Source organism: Plectropomus leopardus, chromosome 12, assembly GCF_026936395.1.
Source record: "Plectropomus leopardus strain MGB_pleo_1.0 chromosome 12, ASM2693639v1, whole genome shotgun sequence".
Lineage (NCBI taxonomy): Eukaryota > Metazoa > Chordata > Actinopteri > Perciformes > Serranidae > Plectropomus > Plectropomus leopardus.
The window spans coordinates 11,150,911-11,168,067 of record NC_142187.1 but is presented as its reverse complement, the minus strand read 5'-3'; the positions used below and the strand labels follow the sequence as shown (position 1 = coordinate 11,168,067).

The window sequence follows — 17,157 nt, the reverse complement described above, 5'->3', positions numbered from 1 at the left end:
TTTTGTGTGTTTTAATATGAGCTCCTCTGTGGTTTGTTTTGGTAAGCCGATCCTGCTGCATGTGCAAGTTAGTGCATGTGTGTGTCCCACTGGCTAGCTCATTGCTTTGCACTGCACTCAAATGGCAGTTACCACTGATATCAGGGTGGTCATAGCAGAAGTGTAGCACCCACCCTCCGGTTCCCTCCTGGTTAATACTGTTAGTTCTGTCAGCAGTGTTGCAATAAGTGTATATAAAGATGGACAATGCACACCCATTTGCCCCCGCTATGCTTAAGTGAGGTCAAAATATCCCGGACACGGGCATTGCCACCTTGTAATGGTGATGTCATTGTGAGGCGGAGTCTGCGCAGTAGTGACACCCGTGGTGGGGGAGTTACCGTCAAAACACCCCTGATCAATTGTGAGCAGCCCCATTAAATGTGAGCGCACGGATTGGCACACACTGCTGTCAATCAGATCCCCTTTTTGTTTAATTAAATAACTCATTAAAACTGAGCGTATAAAAACACTTAAAAAAAACATCAGAGTGATCAGCACTACCTTCAGTGACAGAAACCATCTTTTGGAAAAATGTATTTGGTATGTACTTGGAGTTTTTAGTTTGGCCTATGTCCCATTACTAACATGGAGGGGCAGCCTTTATGACCTTTACTGCAGACAGACACCAGGGGGCGATTAAGATTGAAAAGTTCTTTGGGGGAACTGTCATGTTGTCCGTCTTTATATACAGTTTATGGTTAAAGCTGTTTGTGGTAGAAGCACCACTGACTATTAGCTGCTGGCTCAGCCACCTACATGTTGACAATTATGTCCAGACAACCCACACACTCTGAAGTTTGCACAGAGCTTCTTGAAATGTTTATATACTGCTTATAAATGCGAAATAGGGACAGTTAAAGTAAAGTGTTGCCACATCTTTTTGGCCTTCAAATCTGTTTTCTTTCGCCTTACTCACACAAAGTCAAACACTGTGTAAGTGGACTGCAAGTGTTGTAAAATAACAGCTGCTGCTGTTTTACTGCTTAACCTTTTTTCATAATTGCCAAATGAGGCTCCAATCTCAAGGACAAAAACAAAGACGCACGCACAGAAGCACACACAGGCAGTCTCATCTTCTTCTTGTGTGTAGTGTACTATGGTACAGTATTGTGATATTCATCTGTATGATAAAGCCCCCGTCAGCACTTTACTGTCCTGGATGCAGCTATGGTAGGACAGCAGGGACAAACTACACATTAGAGGAGATTCAGATGAAATATGAAGCATTGTAATCATATCTGGATCTACTGAATGTCTTATCTTGTTAACAACAGCCTCAGATGATGTATGAGGTTAACTTCATCTAAGCAGGAGCCAGCAGCCTGAAAGTCTGTATAATTATCAGCACCCTGAGATGTAATACAAGGTGACCTCTTCTGGCATCGGTGCAGCCTTTCTGTGCCTCACTGTGATCAGGCTCCATTGTAATATGAGTTGCAACTCATGTTATCAGTTTCCATGATATTGGATCATTAAATCTTTACTTTAAAGGTATAAGGTGACAGTTAAGTCTGGAGAAAGATCTCATCATCTATTTACAATGGATTTATACAACATTAGGTGTGTTTTGGCCTCTAAAAAAATAATAATATATTTATATATATTATTATATATATAATAATAATAATCCTAATGTTTTTGCAGCACATGTTGGCTCCCCACAGGTTGAACACTTCCCATCTTTTATTCTGTCCTCCTGAAGTAAAATTTTGTCTTTGCATGTAAGTTATCTGCTGCTAGGAGTCACCAAAAATAGTCATTTTTACAGTAAATTTAGAAAATAATTATTCTCTTTCAGATTGACCAAAATGCCAAAGAGGAATTCAACCTAACATCTGACCGAGAATTCAACGCCATTAAGTCGCTGGTTTTGGGAAGAGTGCAAGGTAAGTGAATAGCAGTAAAAGTGGAGACAAGGCCCTTTTAGTCTGAGAGCGCTCAGACTTACACTTGCATTTTAATAGCAGCTTTTTAAGATGTTTTCCCTCATCTCACAGACAGTTGAGTACCTCACAGGAATAAAATTGTTAAAAAAATAGGAGGAAAAAAAACTGTAAAAATAAATAAAACATATTCAACAACATACCTTAAAAATACACACATTTACAAGAGTGTTTACAGTATTGGAGGCTGCACTTCAGGAGCTTGTTCACCTTTTCTTTTAATTAAGTGTGAGGAACAACCAATAAGCCCAGTTTTGACCTACTGGTGATATGGTCAGAGATGTACACTGTTTTCTGACCACGCAAGGCTCTTTATGTGAAAAGAAGAATCTTTAAATGAATCTTGGAGTTGATAGCAAGCCAATGCAAAGAAGATAGGATGCATGTGATGTGAGGTGACCTGGTTAGTTATCTGAAGTTATCTGAAGAGGTAGTCTGAAGCAAAATGTCAAAACTACTTCAGGGTGAATGTTAGCATTCTTTCCTGAGTCCGGACAGATCAGGAGGTCATATATTTTATTATTTATTTAAATTAGATCACGCTGGTAGCTGCTACAAAAGACAGAAAAAGATAAAATATCTAGTTGAAACATTATTTTGTTCAAAAAAAGCATGTGTTTCTTGCCTGTGGATGGCTAGATATTATCAGGTTAGCTAGTTACAAAACACAAGATAGCAAACATGGGAGCCAAAGTGTGTTGTTGCCAATAGGCCTTGCACACACTCAATGGTTAAAGCAGACATGTCGGCATGTGTAATGCTGCCTTCCAGTCAAATTTGGAGGTTTGAATTTCCCAGTTGAAATTTACAGTTTTGGTCCTCCAAGTGTTCCACGTGCAGGACGCCAAACATCAACAAAAAAACTTTGTGGACTGTGTCAACTTGATGTTTCTCTGGCAAGAATACATACAATTGAATTCTCAGCAGTGCAGCCTCCTTGTGTATATAAATTAAACAGATACATTTTATTTTACAGCATGTCGGCAAAACTCAGTAAATGTATATTTCTTAATGTTTTCACATTTTGTGTCAGTTTCAAAGTTTTTGAATAACTTTTGCTGAGAGATGCCACTATACTATTACTATATGGTAATTAATGAAATGAATGTTCCCTGTTTGTTAATGGTTTACCAATGTATACTTCCACGGGTGCTTCCACCATTCTGTGATGTCGCACAGCTGCTTCATCATAAAATCGGAGTGGATGGATATGCCCTAGGTTTACAAGATTAAACAATGACTTTGAGTCCATTGCACTTTTTCTAGATTGAGGTCTGACACTTGATCTCAGAATTGTCTGAAGTGCAGAATTAGTTAATTGTTACTTACTTTCGAAGTACAGAATCATTGATTTTAAACTGGTAATTCAGTGCATCAGCCTTTTTATTGTTTTTACTCATTAAACACTATACAGTAACATTGTTTTCAAGTTGAAGTGAAATAAATCCAGTAATATATCACTGTTCAAAATTTTCAATTTGTGAAAATAAGATAGATCAATAATGCAAAGTAATAATGCAGACCAAGATAGAAATCTTGTTAAATAATACTTGTTTGCTTCCAACTTTGTGCATAGTCTCCAATTATGCGGAATCTGTGCTGGTTTCAAGTTAGCTGTCAAAACAAATGTGGAAGAGTTTGATGCATAATTGATTAGTTGTTGTGGATATCATGTGCAGCTCCTTTCACTTTCCATCATTACCAAGAGAGATAAAAAGAGAAAAACATGTTAGACAGGTAGAAGCTTCAGCAAGTACGGATATGTTTAGCGTCAGTAAATGAGTGGGTCGAGTTAAACCAGGAGTTTACTTTCCTGTAACTCACTTGCGCAGTCTTTAAGCCAATAAAAAGACCTCACCCTCTGGCAGGGTTAAACCACATCCTCACTGATCCGGACAGGGACCTGTAACAGACTTGGGGTGAGACAGTAATTGGTTCCGTCATGACTTATTCATGTTTACTTTGAGCGGCTCCATCAGAGACGGACTGAGATATAAGATGTTAATAACACGAGAGGCTGCAGGCTGCAGTCACTGCTCTCTGATAAGTCGGTGACACAGCAACCGCATGCCTAGTTTAACAGGAAACGCACTGGCAATTACACATATTTTCATCAGAGGCATGCATTAGCCAAAACCAAAAAATGACTTTAATAAAATGATTAATTTTGCACTGAAATAAGATTTATTTAGAAGTGTTATGTTTAAGATCTGTGAGAATTTTTATGCCTTTGTGTCAGCAAAAGCCGTGGCCAGAGGCATTATGTTTTAGGGATGTCTGTCTGTCCCATTCTCATAAACATAGTATCTTAAGAACACCTTGAAGGAATCTCTGGCAAAAACATCCAACATCCTTGTACTCAAACAATAAACTAAGTAGATTTTGGTGGTCAATGGTCAAGGTCAGTGTGACCCGTTCCATCTCATTTTCATGAACACAGTATTTTAAGAATACCTTGAGGGAATTTCATCAAATTTGGCACAAACGTCCACTTGGACTCAAGGATGAACTGATAACAGTTTGGTGGTCAAAAGTCAGGGTCACTGTGACCTCGTGTCCATTTTCTTCTTGTAAACACAATCTCTAAAAAGGGGCTTGAAGGGATTCCCTCAAGCTTGGCACAAACATCCATAATTTACTGATGAGATTTTGGTGGTCACAAATTGTGACAAAATTTCACAAAAATACAATAAAACGATTAAGTGATTATACAATCAAAAGGTCCAAGGTCCACTTCACTGTGACATCATAATGTTGTCTGGCCATTAGTCAACCTCATAACTCGGGAACAGAAGGGGTGACATTTGGTCAGATACTGAATTGGTGACACTAATCTGTGGTGTTCATCCTGAAAGCATTGTCTACTGTCATGGCTACATGAGTCTGGACAGACATGGGTGTAAACTGTAACTGCATCCTGACTGATTCACAGAGGCAGGCAATTGCAAGGCACTAATTTTAGTTTAAAATTCAAAATTTAAATTCAAGTAGCCCTTTAGCAATGCAATGTGTTTGTGTCTTGTGGCACTCTAAATAAAAAAAGGAGGTTTATTTTTTCACTAATTAATGTTTTAGAAGATTATGATTGACTTGCACATATGTATGCATGAATATGTGTTATTTGGGTATTGTTTATTTATTTATTTTCTGGTATTTCAACTCTACCAGTGCTGAAAAATGTAATTATTTGCATTTTTTGGATATGGAAATGATAAGAAGAAAATTTTCATTGGCAACTTAATTTCACAATGTTGATATCTGTCTTTATCTGTCCAAATCTATTGTAAAATGATTCAAAACTAATATATGTACAATAATACAAAATCCATGAGTCATAGCAAACATGCACACAAAATATCTTTTGGAGAAACTAATATTACTTCTCTGAGATCTTTTGTCTGTTTGGATGTAAATCTCCAGTATATTGTAAATCAGCAGAGTGTTTTTTAACCCCGTCATGTCAGTATGTGTCCAGTCCTCCCCTATGTCACACCAGAAGAGGCAGAGAGTCAGAACGGGTTCAGAAAAGCAGCAGGAAAGTGGATTTTTCTGTCGTTTCCTGTCAACCCTGTCATCCATCAGCCTAACTAATGGACCCGGAAGGAATACAGGGAGACAGAGAGGGGGAGGGAGGTGACGGAGTGAAGAGTGTATCAGCTGAGAGGAGCTTACAGGCTGCAGTAATGTTTCCTGCTGCTCTCATCAACATGCAGATGTGTCCTGGTGAAAAACAGCGTCACCTCTCAGTCATCTGAGCAGACACTGATGCAGCTGCTTACAGCGGTAATGTCGGCCTCCGCAGCTGCTGTTTACACTGTTGTGAAGGAGCTGAGGTGAATGATGAAGGGATTTAAGTCAATACAGTGAACAGATAGAGGTGAGAGTGCACATCTGTCTTGGGGGATGACAGATGCAGACTGGATGCTGAATCACTGACACTGTGTCTGCTGCAATGAGGTGATGTTTGTGTGTGCCAATCATTAGAGTCAATGTGCTGCCACCATTGTCCTGCTCTGATAACGGGGGAATGTGAGACCGAGTCAATGAACCTGTCAGTGTGCGTTGTGATTCTTATTGAGCGTGTAGCCTCTAAACAAAAGGTTAAAAGTTCAATCACTAGTGCAGCTTTATTCCCAAGCTCTCTCTTTAACACAAGGGTTCCAGTTAGTTAACCCCTGCTCTGAAAACTACACTGCAAAAACACACACCCATCCCAAAGTTTAATTTCACACTGAGCATTTAAAATGTCCTTCCTTTTTTTAATCAAGAAATGAGAGTTGGTATCTCAAAGAATATAGCAGGTCTCTGCTCTTATATTACAGGAATAGTTTGGCATTTTGTTACATATGCTTATTTGATTTCATGCCAAGATTTAGATAAGAAGATTTATACCAATCTCTTGTTTGTATGGTAAATGTAGCTCCAATCGGCTCCTGTAAAACCACGTTTTAGCAGATAAAACAAGTTATAAGATCTTAATTACTGAGCTTCAGAGCTGCTGGTAGATGCATTTTGTTACCACTGGACATAGAGGCTAGCTGTTTGCCCTTGGCTTTGTGCCAAGCTAAGCTGAAGAAGTGGCATTAATCTTTTCATCTACCTCATGACAAGAAAGCAAACAAGTGTGTTTCCCAAAAAGTCAAAATAATAATTTTAGAGATAAATGAAACAAATTGAGTTTAGGAAACAATTTAGAAATACTTTTGTCTCAAGAAAAGGATTTCCTCTTCAAGAGCATGTGGCGAAAATAAATCATATTTTAATTTAAGAAATCTTGTCAGGAATTATTATTTTAAGTTTCTCATTTTTCTCTCCGTAGAGTCCGATGACTTGGATCCAGACCTGGCCAGGTTGGCGTCTCTCGGTTTCGCAGGTTGTCTCTCGGTGGTTCACTTTAACTCCATCAGCCCTCTGAAAGCTGCTCTGCTCCACCCGGACACCAGCCCTGTCATCATTAACGGACCTTTAGTCCAGTCCAACTGCGGCTCCTCAGCTTCAGCCAATCCCTATGCAGCAGAGAATACACCCCACCTGTCAGGTAGGAGGGGAGCAGTCAGGTTTGTAAGATGTTTTTATTTAACACAGTAATTTCTTTAGGTTCTATTGTGTGACAGGAGATGGGTTTGGGGTTTAAAAGCTTGCAGAAATTGAAAATTTGTCCTTTGGTGACTGCTGCATCAGGGAGAGTGATGAAAAAGAGTCCTTGTTCTGGGATTCTTCACCATCTTCTTCCCATGTCTCCACCACAGTACATGGATCCAATAACCAGTCTTTCTTCCAGTTGACTTTTCATGTACTCATTTCTATTGCTAATGCAGTGGTTTGTGTTGGTTTGACAACAGTTTGTTGGACTGCTGTCTGTGGCAGGCCGATTCTTGCCCTCCAGGTCATAAACAAGGCTGGATTGCCAACCAGGCTAAGCAGGGGACTGCTGATACCGCCCAAGCCTACTGTGTTTACTGCAGCTTGGAGGCGACAGGGTGCTTTCATACAGAATGCACAGAGGGTGGAGGATGGGGGTGGGTTGGCTGGGCACAACAAGGACTTTTGCTCCATGAGGTTGTTTTTTTAAAAAAAGCCTGAATTTTTAACTTCACAGTGAACAAATGAATGAAGAGAATCTACAAGCCATATGCTTTATGAATCAGCTGTGGTTGTTGAATGCAGATGAGAGTTGAAAAAAAAAGGTTATTCAGAGGATGTTTTTGTCTTCTCATTTTAAATGTCACTGCTCTTTTCTTTCCCCTAAAACCCTTTTTATTGCTTACCCTTTTGTATGCCTCCATGCTGGCAATAGGCTGGAGGCGTAATTTCTGGTTGTACCTCTGCCCATCCTTTTCTGGTGAACATGATATCTCAAGGGAAGGGGATTTCGTCAGATCTGGCTGAAATGTCCATTTGGACTCAACAATCTAATTGTTGAGTCCAAAGACAACCTTTCTGTGGTAAGATAACAGCTGCAATCCCTTTTTGGTAAGTTGAAAATGGCATTGTATTTGTTGCATTGGTCTTTAAAGATATTTCAACTAGTAAAAAAAGGACAGGGTGTACTACAGTCTGTCAAATATATTCATTATGAATGCAATCAAGTGAGTGAATGAGGCAGAAACAATTTTTCAGTGACAAGATAGCAGCTGCAATCACTTTTTGACATGTAAGAAATTGCATTTTATGCATTGCATTGGCCCTTTAAAGGTATTTACAGTGGTAAAAATGACTGGGTGAGCTATAATCAGTCAAACATATCACTATGAATGAAATCAGGTCATTTTAAGGCAACCTTTAAGTGACAATATAGGAGCTGCAATCACTTTTTGGCAGGCTCTTATGTGTTGTATTGGCTCTTTAAAGATATTTCAACAGGTCAAAGGAGGTAACAAGGGCTGAAGTGGTTATAATCTTGAGTACAGAGCGGGTAATATAATGCAGGCTCATAAGGATAATAGCAGATAATACCTTTATTTTTACATTTCCCATCCCAGTATGATAGACCACTTTCCACATGTAAACAAGATTTTAGACATTAAACACATATAAACAACAGAAACAACAATATTGTCTATAAACGCATAAATGTCATGCCTTATGGAACTATAAATGGCAAACGTGAACATTGGGTTTTAAGAAACATTAAAGTTTCACAAAAACATACCTATGCTCTTACCACGGACATAAAGTTATATGCATTTACATGCTATGACTGTTTAATCCATTTGAGAGCAGCTGAAGACATGAATACTGGGCGATACAGCTTTAACAGGCCGCCACACGCCATGGCAATCAGTTTCTGGGAGACGAACAATTTTTTGCATGACACCAGCATCACACAGACTGCTTGTTTATAAATACGCAGGTAATGTAATGAAGACCACATCTCTGGCTAAAATCCAGTCAGCAACAGTTATATTAAAACACGCTATTTCTGCCTTTATTGTTTGTATTTCATTCTCACTGGTGCGTTCGCCATGTCGTGTCAGGGGCCGCATCGGTTGCCGTAGTTACGAGTCTGCAGAGGCGGTGAGGAGGGGCTCAGGTGACGCATAGAGGGAGGAAGAGGGGCCTGCAGGCTGTACTCTTTCAAATTCTCTCTCTTCTCAATGTTACCAACTGCAGATTTAAGGAAACAAAACATCAGGCTGGTAATCATAAGTAGCATCATCAGAGTTACAAAAGCACCAAACAAGCAAAAATATACTTAACTTACCTCATTATCATGTCCTCCTCTTGCTTATCGCAGTGACCAGCATGATGTTTTGTTTTCTTAATCACCAGAAAATTGTCTACGGATTAATTTATCTTGTTATCTCGGGAAAATAAAGCCCATTTTGTCAAGAAACTGAGATAAATTAATCCGTTATCACGAAAAAAACAGTTTTGTCTTCCCGAGATTACGAGAAAAATAAGTCGTTATCACGAGAAAACAACCGGAAATAGGTCGTTGTCATGAGAAAACTGAGAAAATCAAAAGTATAGAAACATGTCCTTTTAGGGCTTCCGTATCAAGGGTCATTGTAATCTCACAGAAAATGTTTTTGTTCAGAACTTCAGAATTCCTTGGTTAATTATCACAAAATTTCACACAAATGTCTAATAGGAAAAAAATATAAAGTGATGACATTTGATATGGAAAAGTCAACCTTTATTTTACATCATAATGTTCTGCAAAAAAAAAAAAAAACTGGCCATTACTCAATGCCATATCTTAGAACAGAAGAGGAGACATTTGGTCAGATACTAAATCGTTGGCACTTATCTTGGGTGGCCACCATGACACTGTGCTGATTGTATAGATCTGTGCTGCCGGGGGGGGTCTGTGAAGCATTATTATTTTCACAGACATGGATATAAACTGTAACTGCATACAACCGTGAGGCAGTAATTCTAGTTGATATTGTGTTTTGGTAAATGTGATAGTAGTGCTGGCTAAAAGACTGCAAACATAAAAAAGATGTTGAACTGTGCCGCTGACAATGACGTATGCCCAGAAATCTGTGAATGCATGCTATTTTCTCTCTTTGTTTCTGTGTTCGTATCTATTCTTGGTAGGAGCTGCTATTTCAAACAGTGTAATAGGCTAATTAAGTATGTACACCTTGTTGAGGAGACTCATGACAATGTGCTTGATGAGATAATTAATTTGGACCACAGAGGGGAGTTTCCTCTGGTCTCGTTTTCATCCAGCTTCATGTTGCTTTAATAGAGTCCTTTGGAGAGCTGCTGCTGTATCCCTTGTCTGCTCTGAATGATGATACTGTGATGTTGTCTCTGAATGTCTCACCTTGTCTCTTTTTCGATTCTGACCTGTTTATTTTATGCTCTTATATACTCATTATAACTTCTCTCCGGATCTTCTTTAAAACATCTCTGCTTTTCTGGTATTTTTCCTGGGGGTTTTCAATTTCACCTTTTGTCTATTTCCCTCTTTTTTCCTCTTGCCTTTCATTTCTTCTACCTCTCTTTCTCTGCTGTAGACCAGTCTGGTACAGTGGGCTCAGGTCAACCTTTAGTCAATGCCATCAGGACTGACTCGGCTCTGATCGGAGGTACTGAACTGTTTCACTATGGGTTGTTTTGTTTTTTTTCGGGGGATGGGTTGTGCTGAACTTCTTTTATCAATCAGTCAGAGGTTACACACAATATTTTACTGATGAGTGATATTCTGCGAAAAAGGTGATGTAATGGGCAAAAAAAAAATAATTCAAAAGTAAAATGTTTCAGCCAGATTGATTCAGAGTGAAGACTGATTAGTTCCTATAAGCGTTTAGAGAAAAAGTTCTTGAAAAGTGGCCATCAATCTCTGTGACTCTGTGTCTCAGTGCACAAAGGACGGCTGAACTAATTAAACCCCAGCTGAAATGCTGATGGAGAAACTTCTGCACTGTTATCTTCAAATGCAAACCAAAGTAATATAGTTTGAAACTGATTTTAGCTGCAATTTTTGAATTGCAATTAAATGAAACTTTCTCTGGGAAATGAAATGTGCTGAACAGAAGAGTCCAAATATTTTAAATTCTGTTCACTGTGCATTGAAGTTTAGATTAGTAGAACAAACGAGACTGCAGGCAAAAAGAGTTCACACACCCAGGGGAGGCAGAGATGGGCAGAAATCATCACAGCAGTTTCACAAAGCTCTGTGACCAAAGTCCACAAGATAGATTTATTCCACAGAACGTCAGCGTCTCAGTTAGCAAGCAGCAGTCTTTCAAGGATTCAGGATTCAGAACACACATTAAAATGTCACAGCTGAGTTATAATATTATAATATATACTCTGCTCAGCTGGTTGTCAGCAGCGGTGAAAGTATAGAGTTATTTAGTTGTGTAAAAGTAGTCATTCCACACTGTAAAAGTATTTAATTAAAAGCAAAAGTCCCAGATTTCAAATGTACTTAAAATTCTAAAAGTAAAAATACTCATAATGCATTGTGTTGTACTGTGTTATTATATTATTGCATCATTTTTACATTATTAATGTAACAATATTTAAGTGGTACTTTAAAGGGGACCTGATATGCTTATTTTTCAGGTTCATACTTTGGTTTCAAAACCACAATGATTCTTGTTTCCAGGTGATTATACACTAGAAGAAACGTACTTAAAATATTCTACTTCTGCCAATATATCCCTTCAAATTCAACACACTTTAAAAAATGTGTGAAAAGTCTGCACCTTCTTGGGATGGGGTACAGTCACTGTGTCCACCTGCTGCTATTCAAGAAAAGATGTCAGAGTCTAAGCTAACTGTAGGCTAAATCATAATTTGTTGTTTTTTATGTACAAAGTTTTTTTTTGTTTGCTTGTTTTTTTATGGATTTTGGCCAGTATGTTCCCAGTGCTTCCGGTATTTGTGCTAAGCCAAGCCAAACACATCACAGAGCCAGCTGTGCTAAAACTTGTATCAATCTTCTCATCTTACTCTCGGTAAAAAAAAATCAAACAGATATATTTTTGCCAGTATGTCTGGATATGTCAGAGTTAATATCCTCTACCTTGCAGGTGTCATAGCGGTGGTGATCTTTGTGATTGTGACCAGCCTCGCAATAACTGCCAGATTCCTCTACCGGAGAAAAGAAACATATCGAAACCAGGAAGTGAAGGGAGTCAAACAGGAGGACAGCCCAGATTTCCCTTTCAACAACCAGACTGACTCCCAGAGCGTCTCCACTGAAAACCCAAAAGAGTATTTCATTTAATTGGAGGCCTGATGACCTGATGAACTGATGGTTTTAGAGACGAGTCCTGCCATGCCTCAGGACATAACGCTGCACTCAGAGCCACTCAGAGACTTCGCTGGAGGCTCCACAGAATATGGAAAGCAAAAAAAAGGAACAATTCACACAGTTTTGTCTTTTATTGTATATAGTGTATATACTGATACAAACAGGCTACAGTGCTGGACTTATAAGGTGTTGTAAATATTCAAAAATGTAAATGTGGAAGTGATGTCTACAGCTAACTAGTGTCACTGTCATATTGAAAGGTTGCAATTACTGCGTTGTGATTTTTGTTTTAATGATTTAGATTAATCAAACAACTTTATGTAAGTGAGTCAGGGTGCATGGAATCGTGACTGGAGCCGTTGGTGGCTGGTGCACGTTTCTGCGAGGATAATGAATGGATGTTTGCTGAATTGGAACTGGAGATGTATGACCCCTTAATGAGGCCCTCAGGAAGAGCACTTCTATAAGAGCTGGTGTTTGGTGGTTTGTTGGCGTGTGATGGCTTTTTGTTGTGTGCAGAGCTGTGGAGCCTCAAAGCCCTATTTAAGGGTAACCTGAGCAAAACTATGTAAACATTGTTTGAGTCCTTGCAGCCTGCAAACATCCACCAAATACCAGGACGTTGTTTGATTTTCTGACTCCAGAAAGCACATGAATTAAACATTTTTATGAGTGATTTTCCTCCAGCAATGTCGTGCTACCAACGAATTTTGGTGTTAAGAAGTGGCGTCTTCAAAGTCAAACACTCCAATCACTGCCACGAGCCCTTGTACTGTTTGAGAAATGGTGCACTGCAATCTGGCAGCGACCGGTCAAGAGACTTGGAGACTTTATACAGTAGGGATTTATTTCCACTTTATTTTTACCCCTTTCTTTGTTTTCTTTCCTCATACGTCTTTTTTTTCCGTCTTGTCTGTTCTTTCCATTGTAACATGAAAGCACAACAAAAGCAGAGAACAAAAATGGATCCATGAGAAGGTCTCTAGTTTTCCATAGTTTGCAGGCTTCATGAAAAGGCTTTTACAGGTTGTTCACTCTACTGTAAAAGTTTTCTCATTCCTGCTGTATGCCGCCTGCTGGGAGCGTCCCCTCTCAGCTCTCTAAATGTCTCTGAAGAGTAAAGCTTTTAACACTGACAGCAGCGTCGACTCTCTAACACTGCGGCTGTCTGTCACCTCGTTCACTGCACGCAGAGACAGTTAATGTGTTTTTGAAATGCTAATCTGCTTCGGTCTGACAGGTGGATTGTGTGTGACTCGTCAGAGCAGAGAGATGATCAGAGTGAGGCAGAGAGATAATCCGAAAGATACTGTCAAGCAGACATGAATATAATGAAAACAGGCTGATATTAACACTTGAGAATGAAGCAAATCCCCCCCATGTGTTAATTCAACCCATGTGTCAAGAGTGCTGCTGATAGAGGGAGGGTGAGACGCAGAAAGACGATCGACAGCAGCTGTTTTTCAAACATACACCACTGTCTCTCTGCAGGACCTCAAAGCGCAGATGGGATTTTAATGACAAAAGTTGCAAAAACTTCAAAGTGCATTATTCATCTCTTTGTTTGTGTTTTCCTTTGTTCCCTACCTCACAACAGCTGAAGCCACACATTGTTGTCTTTGCCACATCCTTGATTCCAGAGAGTTCATTCTTTGGTGAGGAAGAGGAAGAAGCAGCAGTGACTGTCCTGCATCCTGCAGCGGAGTGACTGCAGTGTAGCACTTGATTGCAGAGAGGAGCTCAACAGGTAACCTTGACAGCCACATAATCTTGCCGACTGAGCGCAGCTGGAGGATGCTGCATAAGAATACAGCAAAATAAAGTGTGTCAAGATCCAGAGAGGAACATCTGAATTTTTCAGACAGCTTCCACTGAGATCGTTAACAGCAAGTCACAGATGTGTGCAGTGATGCGTGCAAACAAGCAAAGAAACAGATGTTTGACCTTCAGCCTCAGCGTAGAGGCACTGTGAACTTTTTTTGTTTTGTTTTGTCAAGCCATTTTCAAGCGACAGAACAAAAAAATACAGTTTTACATTCGCTTTGGTATTCTAAACATTTTTAGTTTCTCTTACATTTAAAATTTAAATACTTACATGCCTAATGGGTAAATTAATGGCCACTAACATGCTAGCCAGTTGGAAACCTGCTTACGCTAGTTTGTCACAACAGCTCACAGAGCTTATTTCTATTTTCTATGTAACGAGCGTTTATTGGAGTCAGGCAGACAGCAGACAGCCAACAGGCAACACCTTCTGGACATCACAGAAAAAACAAACTTAACAGTCAGTAAAACAAAACATGCATGACATATTTTTACTCAAACTTGATAAAGTAAATTATAAATTAAATTATTTCATATTTATTTTTTATGTAGTTATTCTATTTATGTCCAGTAATTATCCAGATTGCCCAAGTTGGATTATTTAAACTCTGATAAGCAATGCCGTCTACTGTCAGCCAGTATTCTCTGCCAGCCTCATCTAATGTTACCATCATGCTTCATACCACTAAAATGATAAAACTGGAGGGTGCAACACAGCTAAGATGCAACAGTTCCCCCCACTGTGGTTTCACTGTCTGTCCATTCCCTCAAAGATACTCCTGGACTGCAGTGCAAACTTGCAGGTCAACGTTCACCACAGTTGAACTTGATGGGAAAAATTCTCCTGGATTCAGGGACTTTGCCTTTATGAGCAAATCCACCGACCCTGGCAATTTGTCACAGGTGAATTAACTTCAGCGTGAATTTTGCCATCTTAAACACTGATGAGACCGGGCCTTAATAATGATGATGATATCCTGAGGTGTCCTTCTTGTCTTCAAATCCCTCAATGACACTAAAACACTGAATTGTCCCCACTCAAAAAGGTATTTTCTGTCGCCAAAGCCTATATGTAAGTATATTGTCCAAAAACTTTACAAATACACACTGAAATTAATTTAGTATCAACCCCAAATTCAATCTCAACCTGTTAATACTCTCTGGGCTACTAATTGTGTATTAATCCGCTGCTGAAAATAGTCCCAAACAAATGCATTGTTTACTCCTATTTGAGTTTGTTTGCTCAAATCTACAGTGAGCAGCTAATTTAGGAAATTGGTGAGACTTTTTTAAAAAATAAATAAATAAAACTATATATTGATAACTCAACTCAGATACTGATGATGAAGTTTTTGAATTTGGTCTTTTCATGGGATTTGTTGACAGTAAGAAAAAAAGCAAAATAATGACAGTTAAGGAGTGAGATTTTTAGGGACAGCAGTGAGTCTCTGACACTGGTTGAAGTGTGTTCAGTGTAACTGTAGTGTTGGTGAATAGCAGTGATGTTGTGAGTGTGAGTGACATGCCATAGAAATATCTGGATTTTACCCATAATTCTGGTTGTTTGGTTATGAACAAAATCCTGTTTGACGAAAATAAAAAAACTTTGTTTTTTTCTAAAGATCATGTTCTTCTTTGTAGGAGGAGGGGTTTTTTTTTTTGCTTTACAGATGATTCACCACAGGAATGAATGTTAACAGGATGCATTACGCTTTTGGTCCAATTGTTATATTCACATGTTTGAAGGACAGAAAGCTGACGTGCCGCCACAATAGAATAAAAAGGAATTCACTTTTGTTGTAGCAGGATTCTTAAAAAAAAAAAAAACAACACACACACAGCTCTTGTTTCTTTGTTAAATGTAGCTTACACGCAGCATCGAGGACCATTTACATACATTTACATCTTTCGCATTTTCTCCTTCAAACTGTAGTGTGGGAGGATACACATCCGTCTGTACTGACATTTCTGATGGCTGTTAACACTGTGCAGACCAGAGATGAGAGAAGAGCTGCGAAGCATCCAGGAGCAGAGGATGTCAGAGTGAATCTCTGTGAAGAGCCACTTAGCCTCTCTGCCCGTTTAAACACTCAAGACGCCCGAGATGATTCAGCTGCCTTAGATCAGTGATCCCCTGTTTGATTCATTCAAATCTCCTCTCAGTGGTGGTGATCAGAGACGAGATGTGAAACAGATAACTGACATCTTCAGCATCATCAGCGATATCAAAGACTCAGTGAAGAAAACTTCAACAGCATTAAGGATCAACTAATCTCCTGCCAACTAGAATTTACATGTGATAAAAGATTTAGTCTCATCTGTTGGCAGTGCACTCCACGGTTAATGTGCTTGATTAGGATGATAAACACCACTGGGACACAGCTCTATTTCAAGAAAACATGAACATATTCAAGACTAACGTTTGAAAAAACCTTTGATGTGCAGTAGCAATACATTTAATCTGCGCTGGCATTCATGCAGCTCATGGGATTATATGCAGCTCACTACTTTGTATTCCTTTTTAGACTCGCTCTGTGGTGGAAGCTGCAGAGATGGCACTGTGTTAAAATGATGCTACATGGTACACTGTCATAGTGGTCTATACTGTGTCATACATGCATCCCTTTAACCCTTCGAAACATGGATCAACATAATTTTTCTTGTGCTGCGTTCAGATACCTTTGCAAGTATTTAAAACTTAAAAAACATAACAAATTGGTTTAATTTGATTTGAAAACACGAGAAAAAAGGGCTATGAGCAACTTAGATAGAAATGTTCTGCAAATTGCTAGAAATTAGAAGATTTAGAAAATATTTTTTAAAGATGCTAGGGGACAGTGTCCAAAAATATATATTTCTAATTATATATGTAAAATTATTTTAAAGAATTATTATCAGTGTTAATTGTATGAGTTTTTTCCTTGTTTGTTTTGTGTTGTTTTTACTTTCTTCATTTTATTTTTTTCTATTTTTAAGGTATAATCTTATTGTACTTTTTTACAATTTGTTTTGCTAATTTTTAGGTAATTTCTTCATAAGTAGCTCATTGCCTTTTACCAATGTTTCTGAAAGGCATCATGACAATCTGTTTAGCTCTCAAAGGGCTAAATTACATAGTGAAAAGGCTAA

At 38.8% G+C, this 17,157-nt stretch overlaps 1 protein-coding gene across 2 annotated transcripts in view; it reads left to right on the top strand.

Moving 5' to 3' along the window:
• The window catches only part of LOC121951319 (contactin-associated protein-like 4), a 200,311-nt gene extending 183,445 nt beyond the window's left edge, over window positions 1-16,866 (top strand). Inside the window, exons 25-28 of one of the 2 annotated variants that reach the window (XM_042497596.2) lie at window positions 1,841-1,928; window positions 6,805-7,023; window positions 10,457-10,528; window positions 11,981-16,865. In XM_042497596.2, coding sequence (XP_042353530.2) covers window positions 1,841-1,928; window positions 6,805-7,023; window positions 10,457-10,528; window positions 11,981-12,177 — 576 coding nt within the window. In that variant the 3' untranslated portion in view covers window positions 12,178-16,865. Of the gene's footprint in view, window positions 1-1,840; window positions 1,929-6,804; window positions 7,024-10,456; window positions 10,529-11,980 lie in introns of both variants that reach the window. The other variant, XM_088085078.1, reaches the window with a different exon arrangement.
• The last annotated feature ends 291 nt before the right edge of the window (window positions 16,867-17,157 follow it).